Genomic DNA, 19,798 nt, shown 5'->3' with positions numbered 1-19,798 from the left:
TATATATATATATATATATATATATCGTAGATGTCGAACCCCAGCCCCTTCAACTAGTTTGTGTATTTTATCTTTTGAAATTTGAATCTCTTATTGAAATTCTGATTCCCCCATTCAATTCAATTACACAAAAAGAGAAATTTATGTCAATTAAAAATCGAAAATCATCGTTCGACAATAACAAAATGAGAATTGTTTATCAATATTTGAGAACCAAGAGTGCGATTATCCAAGTATAATTTTATATCCTAAGTTGAATTGTTAATCTTATCGTAACTTAACTATACTTTGTGGTAACAAGAAAAGTAAGCAAAATATTTAATTCGAGAATTCAATAATTAGCAATGAGGTAGTATAATTAAGTACAACTTTTTATTTGTTGATTTATTTTTAAAGTCAAAAAGTTCAATTTAATGTCCTATATTTAACTGAAATTCATTTCTTCTTAAAAAAATATTACTTGAAGCATTTGAACTCAATTCTCGAATTAAGCTATTGCTTATCTGTTAAATTGTATCCTTCTATTTCAATGTATATAATAATTTTTTTATTCATCTAAAAAAAGAATTAATACATTTTCTTGTTTTATAAATATTTAAGATACTATCAATATTTTATCCGATGAGGCACCTTCCCAACATTCATTCTCTCCATTTTTTTCAAATATCTACTTGAATGGAAGCCACATACGATAAAAGCTAAGATTTAATTATCTAAATGAAGGTCTTTTAACTCTTAAATCATGATTAGAATAACAAATAGTTATTTACTTTTTAAAATTGCAAACCCACAATAATAGCTAAAAAAATATCTCATAAATTCATTTTAAAAATTCACTATGTCCCATTTTATTATGAGGTCTTCTTTTTCGGAAAAAATTATAATTGGTTTTTTGTCAGTTTGTATTTCTTCATTTTTATCCCCTCGTTCTTCTTTAAATTCCCATAAAACATTTTAGAGAAATAAGCATCCAATGGTTAGTGGAAACCGCTAGAACAAACTAATCAACATATATGATGTTAAAAAATTTAAAAGAAAATTTGCAAATTTTGTTCTTAGATTTCCACTAAGCATTATATATTATTTTATTGGATTCATATAAATAAATTACGACAATATATTATTTTATTGGATTCATATAAATAAATTACGACAAAAAAAATATCAAAATTTTATTAGATTCGATTAACTTCAGTCCGAACACGTCTAATCTCGATATTACAACAGTGAATTTAGACGGAACCCCACCATGACTAATGTCACTCTCCTTCGTCCGATATTATTTGTCATGATTTCTGTTTTTCATGTTGATAATATAATTAATCAATAAAATAAATTGTTAAATGAAATGATCACATATTTCAATGGTCATTCTTATTGAGATACAAGAAGATGTTAGGAACTGTTGAAGTTTGCTACTAGTAGGAAGGCTAGTTTAGTCCTTTTAGTATGTATGTAGTAGTTATAACAACTTGTTAATTTATTAGTTAGGAAGTTAGTTACACAATGTGAAAGAGTAATTATACAAGTATATATAGCGTATATATCTACTTTTCAATCTCAATACAAAGACTTATTTTCTGTTAGGGATGGCAATTGGGGAGATATGTTAACGGGGCAAGTTATGTTAGGGCAGGGAAAAATGACTTGTATATTTAGCGTAGTGACCACGTATTCATATCATGTGTGAGGGATATTAAGAATATAATTAACTAAAAGAAATGATTTTTTAGATAAAATGACCAGATCATTCAACCGTTTATTCAATCATAACCAGCTGTCAATTAGCAGTAGGCAGTAGGAAGCATGAAATTGAATTGTACTAAGGAATGTGATATATTTTGTGCTTTTGTTTTTCATTAACTAGCTGTGAATTAGCAGTAAGAAGCATTTAATGAGGTTTCTTTTGGGCAGGTGAGTGCTTCGTGTTTTCATCAAATCTTCAACTACCTACTTTCTCATCTATTTACATGATAATTAATTAGTATCTTGACTTGTTGAACAACAATTCCAATTTAGTATATCTCAAATATTTTGCCTCTCTATATAAGCATAATAATTCATAACTACTCTCAATGGTCTCATAAGAAGATCAACTTGTTATTTTATTTTATCTATAACATTTCTTAATTATATATCACACGTCCAAATATAATTCTAGAAATAGAATATGGTTAGCTCAAGTTGGAACCCCTTCCTATTTTCTTCTTTTTTTGGAATTCTCATTCTTTCCCTTCCTTGTTTCTCTGAGAAAGGTAATTGTGATCTCTTCTCTATTCCATAATCACTTCTCTTTGCTTCCATTTCTTTCGTTTTTTCTTTTTAAACTAAGATGGGGAAGAAAAATGAGTTTAGTTTTAGATTGTTCAAGTTAATTAGCTAAAAGTCAATTGAAGGTAGTCGTTAATAAAAATAGAATTGGTAACTTACAATTAACTTGCTATAAATAAAATTAAAATATTTATATTAATATATAATTGTTTGCTGCAATGCAGCCCCATATTCCACGTTTGCAAGAGATGCTACGTCATCACCAAAGGTTATTTCGTTCGATTACATCATAATAGGAGGAGGAACTGCTGGTTGTGCATTAGCAGCAACACTCTCACAATCCTTCCATGTTCTGTTATTAGAAAGAGGTGACTTACCCTATGGAAACCCAAACATTAACGGTTTCTCAAGCAACTTAGCCAACATTTCTCCGTCATCTCCCTCGCAACTTTTCATCTCTACAGACGGTGTATTCAACCACCGTGCTCGCGTCTTAGGTGGTGGTTCAGCTATTAATGCAGGGTTCTTTACGAGGGCGAGTGATGAGTACGTTAAGAAAGTGGGATGGAATGACAAGTTAGTGAGAGATTCGTATGAATGGGTGGAAAAGAAAGTGGCGTTTGAGCCACAAGTAAAGCAGTGGCAATCTGCTGTGAAGAATGGTTTGTTAGAAGTGGGAGTGAAACCGGATAATGGTTTTACGTATCAACATTTATATGGGACTAAAGTTGGTGGAAGTATATTTGATTCACAAGGACAGAGACATACTGCTGCGGATTTGTTGGAGTATGCTAATCCTACCAAAATTACTCTGCTTTTAAATGCCACTGTCCAACAAATCATGTTCAAACCAGCAGGTAACTTCCTTATGAATTTTTTAATTTTTTTTTTAATGGAAAAATACACCCCTCAACTTTGCCAAGATCATATATTCATGGTTAAAAAAAAAAAGGAACTTCCATATATATTTTTTGTTGTCTAACAAATGGTGTGGATATACCCTTAATTAACGTCTAACAAATAATTTATATTAACAGACTAATTAGCTTTTATATAAATTGTCACCGGGCTTAAAAAAATAAATTACAATTTACATCATCTGTTTTTTTAGGGCAAATTACATAAATCAAGGCACTATCCCTTAATGTTTATAATTACAAAAATCCTCAAACGGATACAATAATATAAGCGTTGATACATTGAAAAGAGGGTCGGATATATTAATAGCCAAAAAATCAAAGCGCTGATACATAAACAAAAAAGGATCGGATACATTAATGACATTTTTGACTTAAGAGAAAAATAAAGAATTTTGGAGATTTATAAAACTTCTAAGGGATAATGATAATAAGTAAACAAAATGTGAGATTTGTATATTACCCTCCCAAGACCAACCCAATTTAAAAGGGGTAAGATAATTTTTTAATTCGCGTGACATTTTTGAAATTACTAGAAAATCAGTATTATATGAGTAGTTTTTTTTTCTTTTTCAATTAAGTGTAATAAATTTGTTAACAAAAAGGATAATATAGCACCATTTATTAGATGGCAGAGGTATAATGTTTTATAACAAAAGACACAAACATATCTATTCTAAATAACAAAATTATGGGGTATATTTGCACCTCAACACAGAGTATTACTAATAACATGTTAAATGAATCATGATTAAAAATATCCAATTCATCAAATAATAAGATTACCATTTATGATTGTATATACATGAAGGTGGAGGAATGAAGCCAAGAGCTAATGGAGTTCGTTTTCAAGATTCACAAGGTAATAGTCACTTGGCCTATTTGAAAGAAGGATCCATGAATGAGGTGCTCTTGTCAGCTGGAGCATTAGGAAGCCCACAAATGTTAATGTTGAGTGGTATTGGGCCAGCAGAACAACTAAAGGCCCATGGTATCTCTGTGTTATTAGATCAACCCATGGTTGGTATGGGTATGTCTGATAACCCAATGAATGCTGTCATTATTCCTTCTCCTAAACCTCTTGAAGTTTCCCTCATTCAAGTTGTTGGTATTACTGAGTTTGAAAGTTACATTGAAGCTTCGAGTGGGCCTTTGGAGTTGGATTGGTTACGCACAATGGCCAATAATTTTGCAAGGATAGCCAATCAGGTTAGACCACTCTTTAAAATGTTAATTACTACCTGATAATCCTTTACGGGTGTACAAAATCGAAATAAATTGCAAATCGAATTAAATCGAAAAAAAAATATTTGGCTAGTGATTTGGTTTGACTTGATTTGGTATTGAAAAAAAAAACAATTATATTTGGATTGGTTTGATTTTAACTTTTAACTAAAAAAACTAACTAGAGACCAAACCAAACCGACATTATATACGTAATTTTAAAATTTTATTTTATACATAAAAATATTTACTTTGATGTCCTTTCAAAATATTTCTTATACTATTTCATAGTTTTTATCTTTTAATATATTATTTAAGTTTAAACCTTAGAATTTGGAATGGTCCAATAAAGATTATAGTTTATAAATGTTGATGATTATAGTAAAACTTAAATCAAAATTAAATTAATACTAATGCAAAAAGAAAATCAATTCAACACTAAGAATGACAATGATATTGAATATTTGTTCTTCGGTTTTACATTTGTTTAGACAATTAAAAATACATAATCTAATTTAATTTATCTTAAATATTAAGTAATGTAACTAATACTTATTAAACTTATTTTAGCATGATTTAGTACTTTTAAATTAGGATTATTTTCATTATGACTTTACAATATTTATTTTATATGATGATTTCATTACTATTATTTATTGAATATTTTTGTGTCATCAATACTCATCTCATATTTTGTGTTATTTTTTTAAGAAATACCTTAGATAATTGTACTTTAAATATTTGGAGCACAAGTCAATGATATAATTGTATGCAAGCTTTATCGAAAAAATCCAAAAATTTGAAAAAAATCGACGTTTACTAGTTTGGTTTGATTTATAAATCTAAAAATTCGACACAACGATTTGGTTTGATATTTGAAAATTTTGAACCAACCCGAGGTTGAAAAAATCAAAAAAATCCGAACTTTACTGGTTTGGTTTATAAATTTAAAAATTTTACACGAATGATTTGGTTTGATATTTAAAAAATTAGAACCAACCCGGTCATGTACACCCCTACTTCACATCTTATAATTCATCAAAAATTCCAATGGGGTACATCTATTTCTTTTTTAACCAAAAGGGCAAAATCGCTACAGACGCAATGATTTTGTTCATATTGTTTTTTCCTTTTTTAAAAGAAAATCGCTGCCCATGCAGCGTTTTTGGCGATTTTTCTTTTAAAAAAATTAAAATCATTGCAACGTTTTTTTTAAAAAAAATTAATATTTTCTCAAGGCAGCGATTTTAGTGGGAAATTTTAAAACTTTTTTGGAAAATCGTTGTCTTGGCAGCGATCTCTCTGGAACTTCTTTTTTTCTCTTTTTTTTAAAGATCGTTGCTATGGCTAAAATGCTGCAATTGTAGTCATTTTGTAAAAAAAACAAAATAATTTTAATTTTTTTTTAAATAATGAAATCATTTAGTGAAATTTTTATTAAGAATTGTAATGCGATTTTTATTTTGATCAAAATAAAAAAAAAAAAAGAAAAACCACCAACATTTAATACGACCTTTTTAAAAAAATAATTGGCAACGATATTTAAAAAAAATGTTTACCAAAAGTTATTTTTTAATTAAAAAGAAAAAAACTTTTTTTATAAAAACATTTATTTAAATTATTTTAAAAAATATTCACCAAGATTAAATAATTTATTAAAAATAACTGCTGCGAAGGCAGCAATCTTTAAAAAGAAAAAAAACATTTCGACTGATCGTTGCCCATGCAGCGATTTACAAAAAAATAAAAAAATCCACTAGGCAGCGATTTTCAAAAAGATTATTTTTTAAAAAAAGAAAAACGCTGCAGTCACAACTATTTTAACTTTTTAGAAAATAAAGTTCGTCAAAAACGCTGCATGGGCAGCGGCTTTATTTAAAAAAGGAAAAAACAATATGAACAAAATCACTGGTAGGTCAGCGATTTTGAGATTTAACGGCGTGAAAACAAAATTATTGCGTCAGTATCGATTTTGCCCTTTTGGTTAAAAAGAAATTGATATACCCCTTTAAAAATTTTGATAATTTTTTTTTACCATTTAGGCTTTGAACTCTACATCTATGAACGGAAGGAGAGGAATATATTTTTTTCTTTTGTTTGGATTAAAATGGTTATCTAAGATTGAGAGGTAAATGTAAATTTGGCAACTTACAGAAATCCGAGCTAATTATTTTATTTGTAATATTACAAATTTTATGAGATTATAGTGTCTAGATTGTTTAGATACATGGATCAAAATTAGATTTAATTTGTTCTAAATACAGTATATTCAAGTGGACTCGCATGTATCTTGGATACATAACAAATCTTGTTTGTATCTCTTCCTTCCCGCTCATCACTCTCCTATGTATTTATTACGTTGAATACATGTGAATTACCACAGATACTTATTGATACATGTATCTAGTGTGATTTGCATGTATTTATGTCACATAACAAATCTTGTTTTTGCCTCTGTTCCTATTTTAATGTGGCAAAAATACATATATGTAAATTTATCTTTTTTAATATATGATTTTAAAAAAATCTTGATTCATGATAAAATAGGTCATATTTTAAAAGTACATGTTTCTCAATTTCTGGTAACATGGTGCAGAGTCTGGACCCATCTGTGATCAACCGAGGCATTCTAAACACCCCAATACAAGCAGGTGTAATCCTAGACAAACTTGCAGGACCATTTTCAAGTGGTTTTCTTCAACTTAGTAGCAAAGATCCAAATGTAAATCCACTAGTAACATTCAACTACTTCAAAGATCCGAGAGACCTACAAAGATGTGTACAGGGCATGAGAACAATAGCAGAGGTTATAGAATCAACATCTTTATTCGATTTTAAATACCCTTTTACAACAGCACAATCTTTATTTAATACAATGTTAACTTTTCCACTCAATTTGCGACCAAGGCATTTGAGTGCCTCTGTTTCTTTAGAACAATTTTGTATTGACACTGTAGTCACCATATGGCATTACCATGGAGGTTGTCAAGTTGGGAAAGTGGTTGATAGAGATTATAAAGTTGTTGGAATTGATGGATTGAGAGTTATTGATGGATCTACATTTATTGACTCACCTGGCACTAATCCTCAAGCCACTGTCATGATGCTTGGAAGGTAAATTAAATTTAAGTTTCCATCAAGTTTTGTATAGTTAGGGGTTACTATGATTTGTTTGAAATGTAATGTAGGTACATGGGGATGAAGATTTTGAGAGAGAGGCTTGTTGGTGCAAGGAACTAAAACATGTCATTTCGCATTTTATTTGGGGAATAAAAATGTGGAATTTACATTTGACTAAATTTAATAAAAGGGAAGGGTCATTATTGTTTCTCTACTCCTGAAACAAAGTCATATTTACCTTTTTTTATATATAGTATCATTCAATTTTTAGCATATCATTTACTAGTGGATATTGGATAATTAACTTTATCTCACCATCCTTATTATGTAACATTTACTAACGCTTATGTCGATATATGTATTTATGCCAACTAAAAATTTCTCTCAATATAAATTGTATCCAATCTAATAAAGCTATATTATTTTATCATGAAAAAGATAAAAGGAGCTAATTGCTTTATTAACTTATCTTCGTTGATTAGTTTATTCAGAAATTTGCACCGGTCACCATTCTTTTTGCATACACCTAATCCTACATAATAGATTAAATTAAATTAAATTAAATTTGAAAAGTTGGTCCCTTTTCAATTTACATGCGCCTCCCCTACTACTAAAACATTTTTTTTTCTTCTTCTATTTAGGGTTGGGGTTGTTGTGGGAAAGGTTGGGGTGGAGGGGTAGGGGGGAAGGTTATATTAACTTATCAAATTCAACGCATCACTTTATTGTTATCATTATTTGTTAAATTTTTGAGGCAAAATTAAGTATTATTATTATTTTATTAAAAATTTACATTATTTACGTGTATTGTTATTATTTTATTGAAAATTTACATTATTTACATTCTTACTTTATGAGGAACATTATGTAGATTAACAAATATTTGCCTAAATTAGTTGCTATATCTACAATTTAAGAAAATTATAATTCGCTACTATAGTTTCCTAAATTCTCGCTATCCGTTTGATTTGTATAATTTGATCTCTGATTGTATAAACCCAAAACTTTGTATATGATTTATGAAAAATTTATAATAAATTATCATATGTGTATATTTGCAAACGAATATACAAACGGACTAATGAAAAATTTCTAAATATATAATATTGACAAGCGAAATATACAAACATAAAGAATTATACAAACCGCACCATTCATGACAATTGGAATTATAATTATTGGGCACAATTATCAAAATTGTAGCTATAGAATCTTATTATATATTTTATGTTTACTTCCTAGATCTATTTTTAATTATTTGTTCACTTTTGAGTGAACACACCTGTTAAGAAAAAAAATTATGATAGTGAGTTTTTTCATTTTACCTCTATTAATTATGAAATAAATAAATTAAAAATTTAAGATTTTCAAGAAGTTCTACCTTTTCCAATGTAATTAATTAAAAGTATAATAGGTAAAAGAAAATTATCCTTTCTTGATTTGTTAAAATAAACCAGTAATTAGATACAACTAAAAAAAAAGACAAGTAATTAAAAAAAAAGAACATTTTAGAAACTTTCTCTATTTTATAAGGTCCATTACATCCACTTCTCTCCAAACTTACGCTAAATATTAGTTGCTTGTACATATCAATTATAAAAAATAATTAAAACATCCTCCTAAAATTGATTTTGAACTCTAATTTTTGACAATCGTATCAATATACATTTTGATAACATTAGATACTAATTAATTTATTATCTTAATTCATTTTAAACCGTTCAAATTTAAGTATTTCCACCCCTAAGCACATAGAGTACTGCACGGTAGTCAAGTAAGGAGTAGTAGTCTATCTTAGCACCAAAGTAAATAAATAGACACGGCAAACGATGTTTGAAGCCACGTGATTGACTTTATTCCTGTTGTCCTTTAGTCACAAATATTTCATATATACTATAAATAATTATAATGAGTTGTCGTATTCTAATTCGTTGCACGTCAAATCGTGGGTACGACGATGTTATTCCCCACCCTAAAATTAATCACTTCTAAACCCTACACTATGTACACTCTTAATTGGCCACACCAAATTATACTAACCTTCTTTTCGTTCTCATTGTGTTACTATAAATAATATTAATAAATTATGACGTAGTTTTGATAACCTTTAAAAGGATTAAAAACGGTGAAATACAATTTGATATTATTATAGTAGTTGGGCCTACCACCAAGTAACTTTATCATTAAGCGTAGAAAAATAGATGTGTAATGTGTTAGTAGTTCGGTAATCTCCAATCCTATCTTTAATTAACTATTCAAATAATATAATTTTCATTTTTTTATATAATTAATTTCAACTCAATTTTCTATTTTATTTTTATTTTTATTTTTTTATTTTATAATATAAATTATTATTTTTTCAAATAATCACTTTATATAATGTTTATGTAATAGATTTCCCCCCCTCCCCCAAATTTATTACTTAATATAAATTTTATTTTATTCTAAATTTCTATATAACATAAATGTTAAGCTAATATTATATGATATATAAAGTAATGAACAATTAAAATAAAATGATATACAATTATATTGACATTACATAAATTAATAAGCACAACCACAACTATAATTACATCAATTCTCTGAATCATAAATTATTTTTTTTATGAATATTGATAGATCTGAAAACGACCTATCGAATTACTAAATTATTATTGAGATAAAATTATTACGTTATGTATTATACTGTTATCTTATATTTAAATTATTATGTTGTGAATTATATTTTCAAATTAAAATTTCTATTTTAGCTTTTTAATTTGTGCATTCTTCGTACCGAAAATTAATAATAATAATAATATTATCAAATTACATTAAAGTGACGAAAACTTCAAAAGATTGAAATATTACAAATTCAGGAATGCAAGTAGCATATAATAAAAAATATATATTTTAAAATGTTATACTACATTCAAAAAGAATTACGAATATTAGAAATTTAATTAATGATTTTATATAAAAATAATAGTATATTAATCATAAAACAATAAAAATATTAATAAAATAACTAAACCTATTAAATTGCACCGAGTTCAGAACTTAAAACTCAAAAAAAAATCTTCAATTTTTGGTTTTTTTAGGTGATTATGTTTAAAATTCATGTTTAAACAATAATTTATGGTACGCTCTTTTCTTTTATCCTAATTTATGTGAACAATTTTCTTTTAGGTTTGTCAAAATAGAATGTAACATTTTTTCATTTATAAATAATTTAGTTTCAGAATTTTCATTTTCGTAAAAAAAATAATTTATAACTTGCATGAAAATGTACTCTAATTAAAATTTGTTTCCATATCCAATAAAAAAATGTTACACTACTAAAAAAACATTATTATCCCAATGAAAATTCAATCTATTTTCACAAATATTTTTATTGAAATAGTGTGAAAAGAATAAAATAGTCATTATTTCATATGATAAAATTAAAAAGTTTCCATTATTTAAGTGAAAATATATTACTCACCATGCATTTTTTTCCAGTAAAATAAGAAATAAGTGAAAAAATTATATTATTTTATAGCATAAATTTTCCATTTGTACGGCCGGGGGAATTTTTGTTTCTAGTTTTGGTACTTACACTTATGAATGGAGTGTTATAAATGTTTTATAATCCCATTTATGGGTGAGTGTTATTGTTTATATATGATTAACGTCTAGGTATTTGAAGATCGATTACCAAAACAAGGTAACAATGAAATATTACTTAGACAAGACTTTCTTATAATGTTTACTTTATTTTGTGTTTTTCCTTTTTTGTTGTTAATAGTAAAGGGAAATATCATATTCTTCGGTCTCAAAATAAAGAGATGAATACATCAACGATTTCCATATCTTTACTACTTATTCCATTTTCCGGCTAATATCCTCTTTTTTTTTTGGGATTCTTTAGCTTTTGGGTAAACTTTTTATGCTTTCCCATTCTTTAGCTTTTGGGTAAACTTTTTATCCTCGATCTCACTTGCTAGGGTTTTATATTTTTTTGAACATTTCTAATTGATTTCATTGGTATTGAAGGTGAGCTAAAAGATTCAAGATTTTTTTTTTTTTAAAAAAAAGGATTTTAATTATTTTTGATATGTTGTGTGCAGTCTGAAATGGTTCGAGGAAAGGTAGAGATGAAGAGGATTGAGAATGCAACCAGCCGGCAAGTGACTTTTTCTAAACGGAGAAATGGAGTTATGAAGAAAGCTTATGAACTATCCGTTCTTTGTGATGCTCAAGTTGCTCTTATTATTTTCTCTCACAAAGGAAGACTCTTTCAATTCTCAAGCTCCTGGTAATTTATTAACTATTTTCACTTCTCTACATTCCATTTCATTTTCAACACAAGAACCAAACACATACTGATTCACATAATTTAATACAACCCAAAAAGAAATTGTTTGGTATTGGGGATGAAATACAAAAAAGTTATCCTATGAGATAAATAATTACAAATTAATACCCTAAGCAAACTAATCTATTATACTTATATCCTTCGTACCGAATGATTTAAGTTGTAAAACTACATATTTGTTTGATGAGGCAAGGAAGCATGGGCTTTCTGTACTTTCTAATTTTGGAAGTACGAACGATTTGCTATTCAAAATTTGCTCACTGTTATGGTCTTGTGTTCGATACCCGTATTGAAATCCAACTAAATTTAAATTTACACTCAAAAATTTCATATTAGGGATAAAACCCTTTCTAACAAATCCGAGACCTGGTTATTCTTTCTCTCCTTGTTGAGTTCTTAGCAATTGCATCTTTCTTTGAAAAGTACATTTTAAAACCTTCTTAATCCCTAGCAAAACACACTTTCGATTTCAAACATATTTTATTTAGGAAAAGGAGATGTACCCTCCTCAAGGACCTCAACATTAGGATTTGGACAATTTTAGACTGTGGGTAATTATAACAAATGCTACAATATCACATGGGCTCTTTGTACTATTTTATGTAGTTTGCTAGATTGTCATATATTGGTTGAAGTAATCAATTGTCTCCTTTCTAGTCATCCACAACTTTCACATGATATCATGAAAGCCAACTATATATACATCATGTATATATATGTCATTTTGTTTATATACTCAAAATATTTAGAGCCGAGAAAAATGACTTTCGTTAGGATCAAAGTACATTTTTTTTTCTCATATCAAAACATGGAATAACATTTTGTTTTTCTATAACATACATCATGTAGCACATTCTTTTTCCATCTACGGTAAAATTGCTTTGGTGATGAGAGCTGGAAGTGTGGAGGGTCCTAGGTACCCTTTCTTGCTTGCTATAATTTGGTTGATTAAACGAATAGAACAACTAGGTACTTCTAGTATTCATTATTACTTGTACATGCCAACCCATCTTTCAAAGTTCTATCACTGTCACTATCTCATCCCTTTGAGTTGAATTATAGGTGAACTACTTCATATATTTCGTCTTCCACCCTCGGGTATTAATTTAATTTTAAGTTTCTCATTTTCGTAAAGATATGAATAAGACTAAACACCAATACATGCACTTGACTTCCGTGGACAATGCCTTCTAACTTTGATTGTATACAAATAAACACTTAAACTTGTATAAAATTGAACAAGTAGACATACGTGTCCTATCTGACATAATACACGTAGGGCACTACATAGGACACATAATTTCCATGTAGGGTGCTATGTCGGAATAATGTGTCTATTTTTGATTGTGCACAAGTAGATACTTAATTAAACTTGTATAAAATTGAACAAGTAGACACGTGTCCTACCTGACGTAATACACGTAGGGTGCTACATAGGACACAAAATTTCTATGTAGAGTGTCATGTTGGACGAATGTATCTATTTGTTCAATTTTATACAAGTTTAGAGTCATGTTTATGTATTATACTACCTTAATGAACTATGCATGAACAAAATTTGATTATTCAACATCCCCATTAAATTTGATTCATCTCTAGAAGAGTCATCTTTAGCTTCTAAAAAATGTTAATCTTCAATGAGTTCATGAAAATATACCCAACTTGTATTGAGATTCCATGTATGAGTTCTTGGATATGCAACCTCTAATATAATGAACTTAGTATATATTCATGTACTTTGCTCCTTTCATGAAATACCGGATTTCTTATTGTTTATGAAATTCTTCAATCAAACTCCTTATCCCATGTTTCAACTCCTATACATATACTTCAATTCACAAATTTCCCCAAGTCACAATTGGTTGCACAAAAGGAGCCCCTCAATGATCCTTGAAGATATATGAAACTTGTTGGTAAATTGAATTATCTCACTGTGACTAGATATAACATTTCTCTTCCTGAGTATTGTGTGTTAGTTTATCTATTCTACTTATGATAGTCATTGAGATGTTGCTGTTCGCATTCTATGATATATAAAGTCATTGAGCAAATGACTACTTTTTGAGGATTGAAGCTTTAAGTAGATCTTTAGATATACCGATGTTGATTGGCATAATCATTTGTGACAGATGTTCTACATCTGAATTTTGTGTTTTATTAAAAGGTAATTTGTGAGATACTTTGGATCAAATTGTTTTGTAAATTTTTACGGAAAATACCTTCATTATGAACATTTACTAAATTCACCAAATCTTATACTTCACCACGAACTCTTATAGGAAATTCTCATAGCTTGAGGAGCGTCGAAAGATACTGTCCTTAAGGATATTTCACCCGGTATAGATGTATCCTCCAGGATTTAACAAATTCTTCTAGTATAAAATTAGGAGCCAGAAACTAACAAAGATACACAATAGAAAGAAAATCCAGCACATGAAACATGAACAAAAAAGAAAGGAAAATATCTTTTTTATCTACTTCTTACGTGAACCAAGAAGCAAATCATTTATAGGAAATGAGACTAAATGTTTGCAGGAAATTCAAGACAATAAAAAAAGGATTGATGGATCATAAAGGATAATAATAGGAATGCTTTAAACCTGAAATTTAACTGCCAAAATATGGCTTCAATGGTGGAAAATATAATGGAATTATGGTTAATCAAAGCTAGGTATTCAATCACAATAAATATATGTACTCAATACTCATAAACAAGATATGAAAGAATGTATCCATACAATATTATGAATACTTCTTTTTGAGATACTAGAATTATTTTTTCAACAATCCCCTACATATTTCAAAAAGAATATGAAGAAATAAAATGAAATAAGAAGTTCAGCTGGGTTTTCACATGAGTCTAATGCATCGAATTTGGTGTCCATTGATTATGAACCAGACCTAAAAAAAGCAAGATTAAACTTACAGAATAATTTGGTGAAATTTAGAACTTCTATGAACCAATAATTCTTTTGTAAGTCCAGCATCTTATTATATTACATTGTACTCTCACAATCTTTGTCGTTATCGCGGTTTTGCGCTAAGCGGCCATGCTTGTGTCCTGGTATTCATGAGTGCTATAGAAATCTGTCACAATTTCATAAAAGCGGCACCGCTTCACACTCATATAGGTCCAATCATCAAGTGTATTTTGCAGAGCAATACACCTCCTATAAAGGATATGACTTGGATTAAGAGCTAACTCAGCCTCACTTTGCCTTGCAGTCTGGTGACAATTTTCACACATTATAGGAGGGACATAACTTTATAGTGCTTACTTTATCAACTAATGACTTGTTATTAACCATATGAACCTAATTCGTGGGATCTCCAATCACATAGGTTGGGTTACCATCATTGTTGATAATCTCAAATGACTAGAGGTCTTACTCCCCTAGATGTTTCATTATTGTGTGAATTGATCATATTCACTTCCGACTACATATAATTTATTTATGTAAATTATTCATCTCGTTGGAGCTACTTCTTCAAATTGTGTCTCAAACGCATGTATCAATTTAGTCACACAAAAATTGATTTTATTCTAATTAGAATACACACTTATAGTTATCTTAACCACCTAGTCTCATCACCAATCAACTCCACAACAACTAATTCTAACTAATTGTTTTTATATTATGACATTCACAAAAATATACCAACTTTTTTTTTTTTTACATTTGTCATCATATATTGTACCAATTTTGTACAACAAAATATTTAATTTACTTAGGGGTCATTTGGTTACGGTATAACTTACATTTTATTCATGTATAAAATAATGTATTAAGTTATACTATGTTTGGTAGAAATTTTTATTTAGATTGAAAAATATACATAACTTATACCATGTTTGGTTGCATTTTTGTAGACCTACATAATTAATAACAACATAACTTATGAGGGAATCTATGTATAAAGTTATGCAGAGTAGAAGATGGAATAAGTTATGTGGGTATTAGTTATACATGTGTTAAAATGATAACTTACATATTTACCCTATTAATTTAATTTATTATTTTTAATTGGAAACTTTATTGTTTTCCTATATATAAGTTTGTTGTTTTTATTTCTTTTTTATATAAGACCATTTTTATTTCTTTTATTTTTTCAATTGAAAACTTTATTGTTTCCTATCAACATGTGTTATTTTTATTTATTATTATATATAGATTATTTTCATTTCTTTTTATACACTTACCATTTCGATTAATTTATGAAAATATAAATATTTTTTTAATATTAGAAATTGATTATATATTTTTTAACGGTACATATGATAATCAAATATTAGCATTATATATTATTCAATATATATCTCATTTTATTAGCATGCATTATTATTTTGTAAAAAATATATATTAATAATTTACAACAAGTTTAATATTCAATAGTTAATAATTCACGTATTGTAATCTCTAAACCCTGTATAACTAATACCCGCATAGCTAATACCTGCATAGCTAATACCTGCAGTTTAATATTAATATATGTTAATACCTGCATAGCTAATACCTGCATATGCTAATCAAATATTAGCATTATATATTATTCAATATATATCACATTTTATTAGCATGTATTATTATTTTGTAAAAAATATATATTAATAATTTACAACAAATTTAATATTCAATAGTTAATAATTCACGTATTGTAATCTCTAAACCCTGTATAACTAATACCCGCATAGCTAATACCTGCATATGCTAATCAAATATTAGCATTATATATTTTTTAATATATATCACATTTTATTAGCATGTATTATTATTTTGTAAAAAAAAAAAATATTAATAATTTACAACAAATTTAATATTCAATAGTTAATAATTCACGTATTGTAATCTCTAAACCCTGTATAACTAATACCCGCATAGCTAATACCTGTATAGCTAATACCTGCATAACTAAACCCTGCATAACTAAACCCTCTGCATAACTAAACCCTGCATAGCTAATACCTGCATAACTTTAACCATTAACCAAACAGCCCCTTAGTGTTGTACTTATTGTACCTCTCATCTATTACCAAAGACTTTTTTCAATATAATGTATTAAGAATCAATATCATTTCAAATAACAATAACACAAAAGATATTATAACTTTTGAACACAAGACTACCATTTTTACTTTTCCAATTCTATTGTTGTATTAAGTCACCACAACTAACTATCACACGTCCGCATATACAACATTTTTTTTAAGCATACAATCAGAACTTAAATCCTATTTTTCTTAGGATCATATAGTACAAACAAAACACCCCTACACTTTTCAATATTTCAATGAAGGTATAACTTTTTCAATGTTCATAAAATTTTCAAATTAATATGTAACATATAAATCTATATATACACTAAAACATATATCAAAAGTTGTATCTTAATTTCTCTATAATATATACGTCATATGTCTAATTTTTTATTTTATTTTATTTTTTATAAATATAACTTGCCACCTCTAATCCTTTGGAAAGATTTTAAACTCTGAATTATAATAAAGACCACATTCAAATAATGCTCATGACAATATTATTTTCTTGTACTTACAAACATTTGAAGAAATTTTCAAAAATTGAATTCAATTTTTCCTCATAAATCCACAAGTATTAATCTAGCACAAATATTAAAATCATGTATCACTCAAATAATACCAATATTTTCATATGTGAATTAATAGGAAGAACTTTTTCATTCTAAGGACTTTAAGTAGTTCTAGAATCACAAACATATATAATTTTTCTTCTTTTCTAATATGGGAGCACAGATTAATTTTATTTAGCATAAATGAAAACAATACAAAATTCAATATCCAGTTTCTCATTTTCACATATTAGCCACAAGATTTGCTTAAGAAATGATCATAATAATTTACATCATCCGCTTAATCATATTTATTTTTACTTAATGGGATTGTCATTTCTCTTAATCTTCTTCACATAAGTAGCATGCAGATTCATTACACCATACACAAATTCAATAAAAATATGAACTTATAATATCATCACATTCCTTATTAGCTTAAACTCACAAAGATTTAGTCATTATAATAATGATTTATTTGTCTTACCATTTCTGTCCAAAACGAGCAATATCCAAGTGAGAAATATTAACCTCAACTAAGTGGGCACCTTTGAGCCAACCAGAAGTTTCACTTGAAATTCCACTAAACCTTTCTTTCTCTTCCTTTTTTCTTTTGTTTTCATTGCATACATTAACCATGTTAGAAATTAACCATAACAGAAATGGTTTATCCAGATTCGACTTTTTGCCTCCCTTTTCACTTTCATTTTTATTTCCCCTCAAATTTTCAAGTAGTATTTTTTATAAAATTAAAGTATAAAATATTCTTAAGATTGTTGTAAATTCTTATGAATAATACCTTCATCACAAACATTTACTGAATTCACCAGAACTTGTACTTCACCACGAATTCTCGTAGGAAATTCTCATAGCTTAAGGCGTGCCGAAAGACACTATCGATATTTCACCCGGTATAGGTGTATCCCCAGAATTCAACAAGCTCTTCTAATATAAAACTAGGAGCCAGAAACTAACAGAATACACAATAGAAAAAAAATCCAGCACATGAAACATGGACATAGGAGAAAGGAAATATTTTTTCTCTACTTCTTATGTGAACCAAGAAGCAAATCATTTATAGGAAATGAGACCAAATGTTTGCAGGAAAGTCAAGACAATAAAAAAAGGATTAATGGGTCATAAAGGATAATAATGGAAATGTTTTAAACCTGAAATTCAACTGCCAAAATATGGCTTTCAATGGTGGAAAATATAATGGAAGTATGGCTAATAAAAGCTAGGTATTCAATCACAATAAGTATATATATTTAATACTCATAAACATGATACGAAAGAATGTATCTTGACAATATTATGAATACATCTTTTTGAGATACTAGAATTATTTTTTCAACAAATAGTTAATAGTAAATTTGAAATTTGGACATATCAATTGGATGAAACTTGTGTTTAATAATCAAGAGGCCCTTTCTAATATTGCCTCAGATTCATTATTTTCATGAGAGGAAAAACACATTTCGATCAAGTGCTACTTTATTAGAGGAAATAACTCTTAGGAGATATTATAACAAAATTTATAATTTAATAACTAGTTTGCAGATATATTTTCATCAAATCCCTTATTAATTCTAGTTTTTTCTAGTTATATTTATAAATTATAACAAACTAGATATTGATGACTTATATGTACCAACTTGAAGGGTAATGTTAGAATATTAATGCATGTAGTGTTTGATATTGAAAAGAATATATAGTTCTGTGCTAATTGTTGGGAATAAATCCGTAACAGAAATAATATTTGCGGTAATAAAGGCAACAAATGCGAAACACAACAATACGGTTAATCAACGAGAATAAAAGAGAAATAATGACACCAAGATTTTACGTGGAAACCCTCCTAAATAAGGGAAAAAACACGACCCGAGAGGAGCAACGAATATCACTATAGTAAGGATTTTACACTTGTATGTCTGAGTAAAACTCCAAAGACCACTACACATTCAAAAGAAATAACACTCTTTTGATTTTTCCACCTCACTACAATACCGCTCACACTCTCTATTTTTCCTCACAGATTATTTTCTTCTGTGATGCCTCACTCTTGTTTTCTCTCCTTTGTAATTCTTTTTGGTGTATTTTGAAATGAGCAAGAGCTCTCTATTTATAGGAAAATCTACTCCTAATGATGTCACCAATGACATCACAAGAAACACAAGATTTCAACATTTTCACCTATGTAGAAATCTTGCTAAGATTTTAGTTGAAAAAAGAAATGGTGAGCTTTGAATTTTGTTGCAACATTTGTTGACTTTAACAATAATCAACAAACAAAATTCAACCATTTTTGCTATGTTTATCTACAATGGGTATGGACTCCACA

At 28.1% G+C, this 19,798-nt stretch overlaps 2 protein-coding genes across 5 annotated transcripts in view; both read left to right on the top strand.

The window, feature by feature from the left end:
• The first annotated feature begins 2,053 nt into the window (after positions 1-2,053).
• Positions 2,054-7,805, top strand: LOC107021617 (protein HOTHEAD-like). The gene is made up of 5 exons (XM_015222306.2): positions 2,054-2,255; positions 2,496-3,128; positions 4,000-4,397; positions 7,009-7,526; positions 7,601-7,805. The coding sequence occupies exons 1-5, from the start codon at positions 2,171-2,173 to the stop codon at positions 7,650-7,652; spliced, it is 1,686 nt and encodes a 561-aa protein (XP_015077792.1). The 5' UTR covers positions 2,054-2,170; the 3' UTR covers positions 7,653-7,805.
• A 3,356-nt stretch (positions 7,806-11,161) lies between these two features.
• LOC107021365 (MADS-box protein AGL42-like) overlaps positions 11,162-19,798 on the top strand; it is a 58,256-nt gene continuing 49,619 nt past the window's right edge. Inside the window, exons 1-2 of one of the 4 annotated variants that reach the window (XM_027918053.1) lie at positions 11,162-11,220; positions 11,624-11,811. In XM_027918053.1, the coding sequence (XP_027773854.1) occupies positions 11,630-11,811 (182 nt within the window). In that variant the 5' untranslated portion in view covers positions 11,162-11,220; positions 11,624-11,629. Of the gene's footprint in view, positions 11,221-11,314; positions 11,550-11,623; positions 11,812-19,798 lie in introns of those variants that run through there. The other 3 variants (XM_027918052.1, XM_027918051.1, XM_015222011.2) reach the window with 3 other exon arrangements.

This window comes from Solanum pennellii, chromosome 6 (genome assembly GCF_001406875.1).
Source record: "Solanum pennellii chromosome 6, SPENNV200".
NCBI lineage: Eukaryota > Viridiplantae > Streptophyta > Magnoliopsida > Solanales > Solanaceae > Solanum > Solanum pennellii.
The sequence above is the reverse complement of the archived record's forward strand: the minus strand, read 5'-3'. Positions and strand labels throughout refer to the sequence as shown.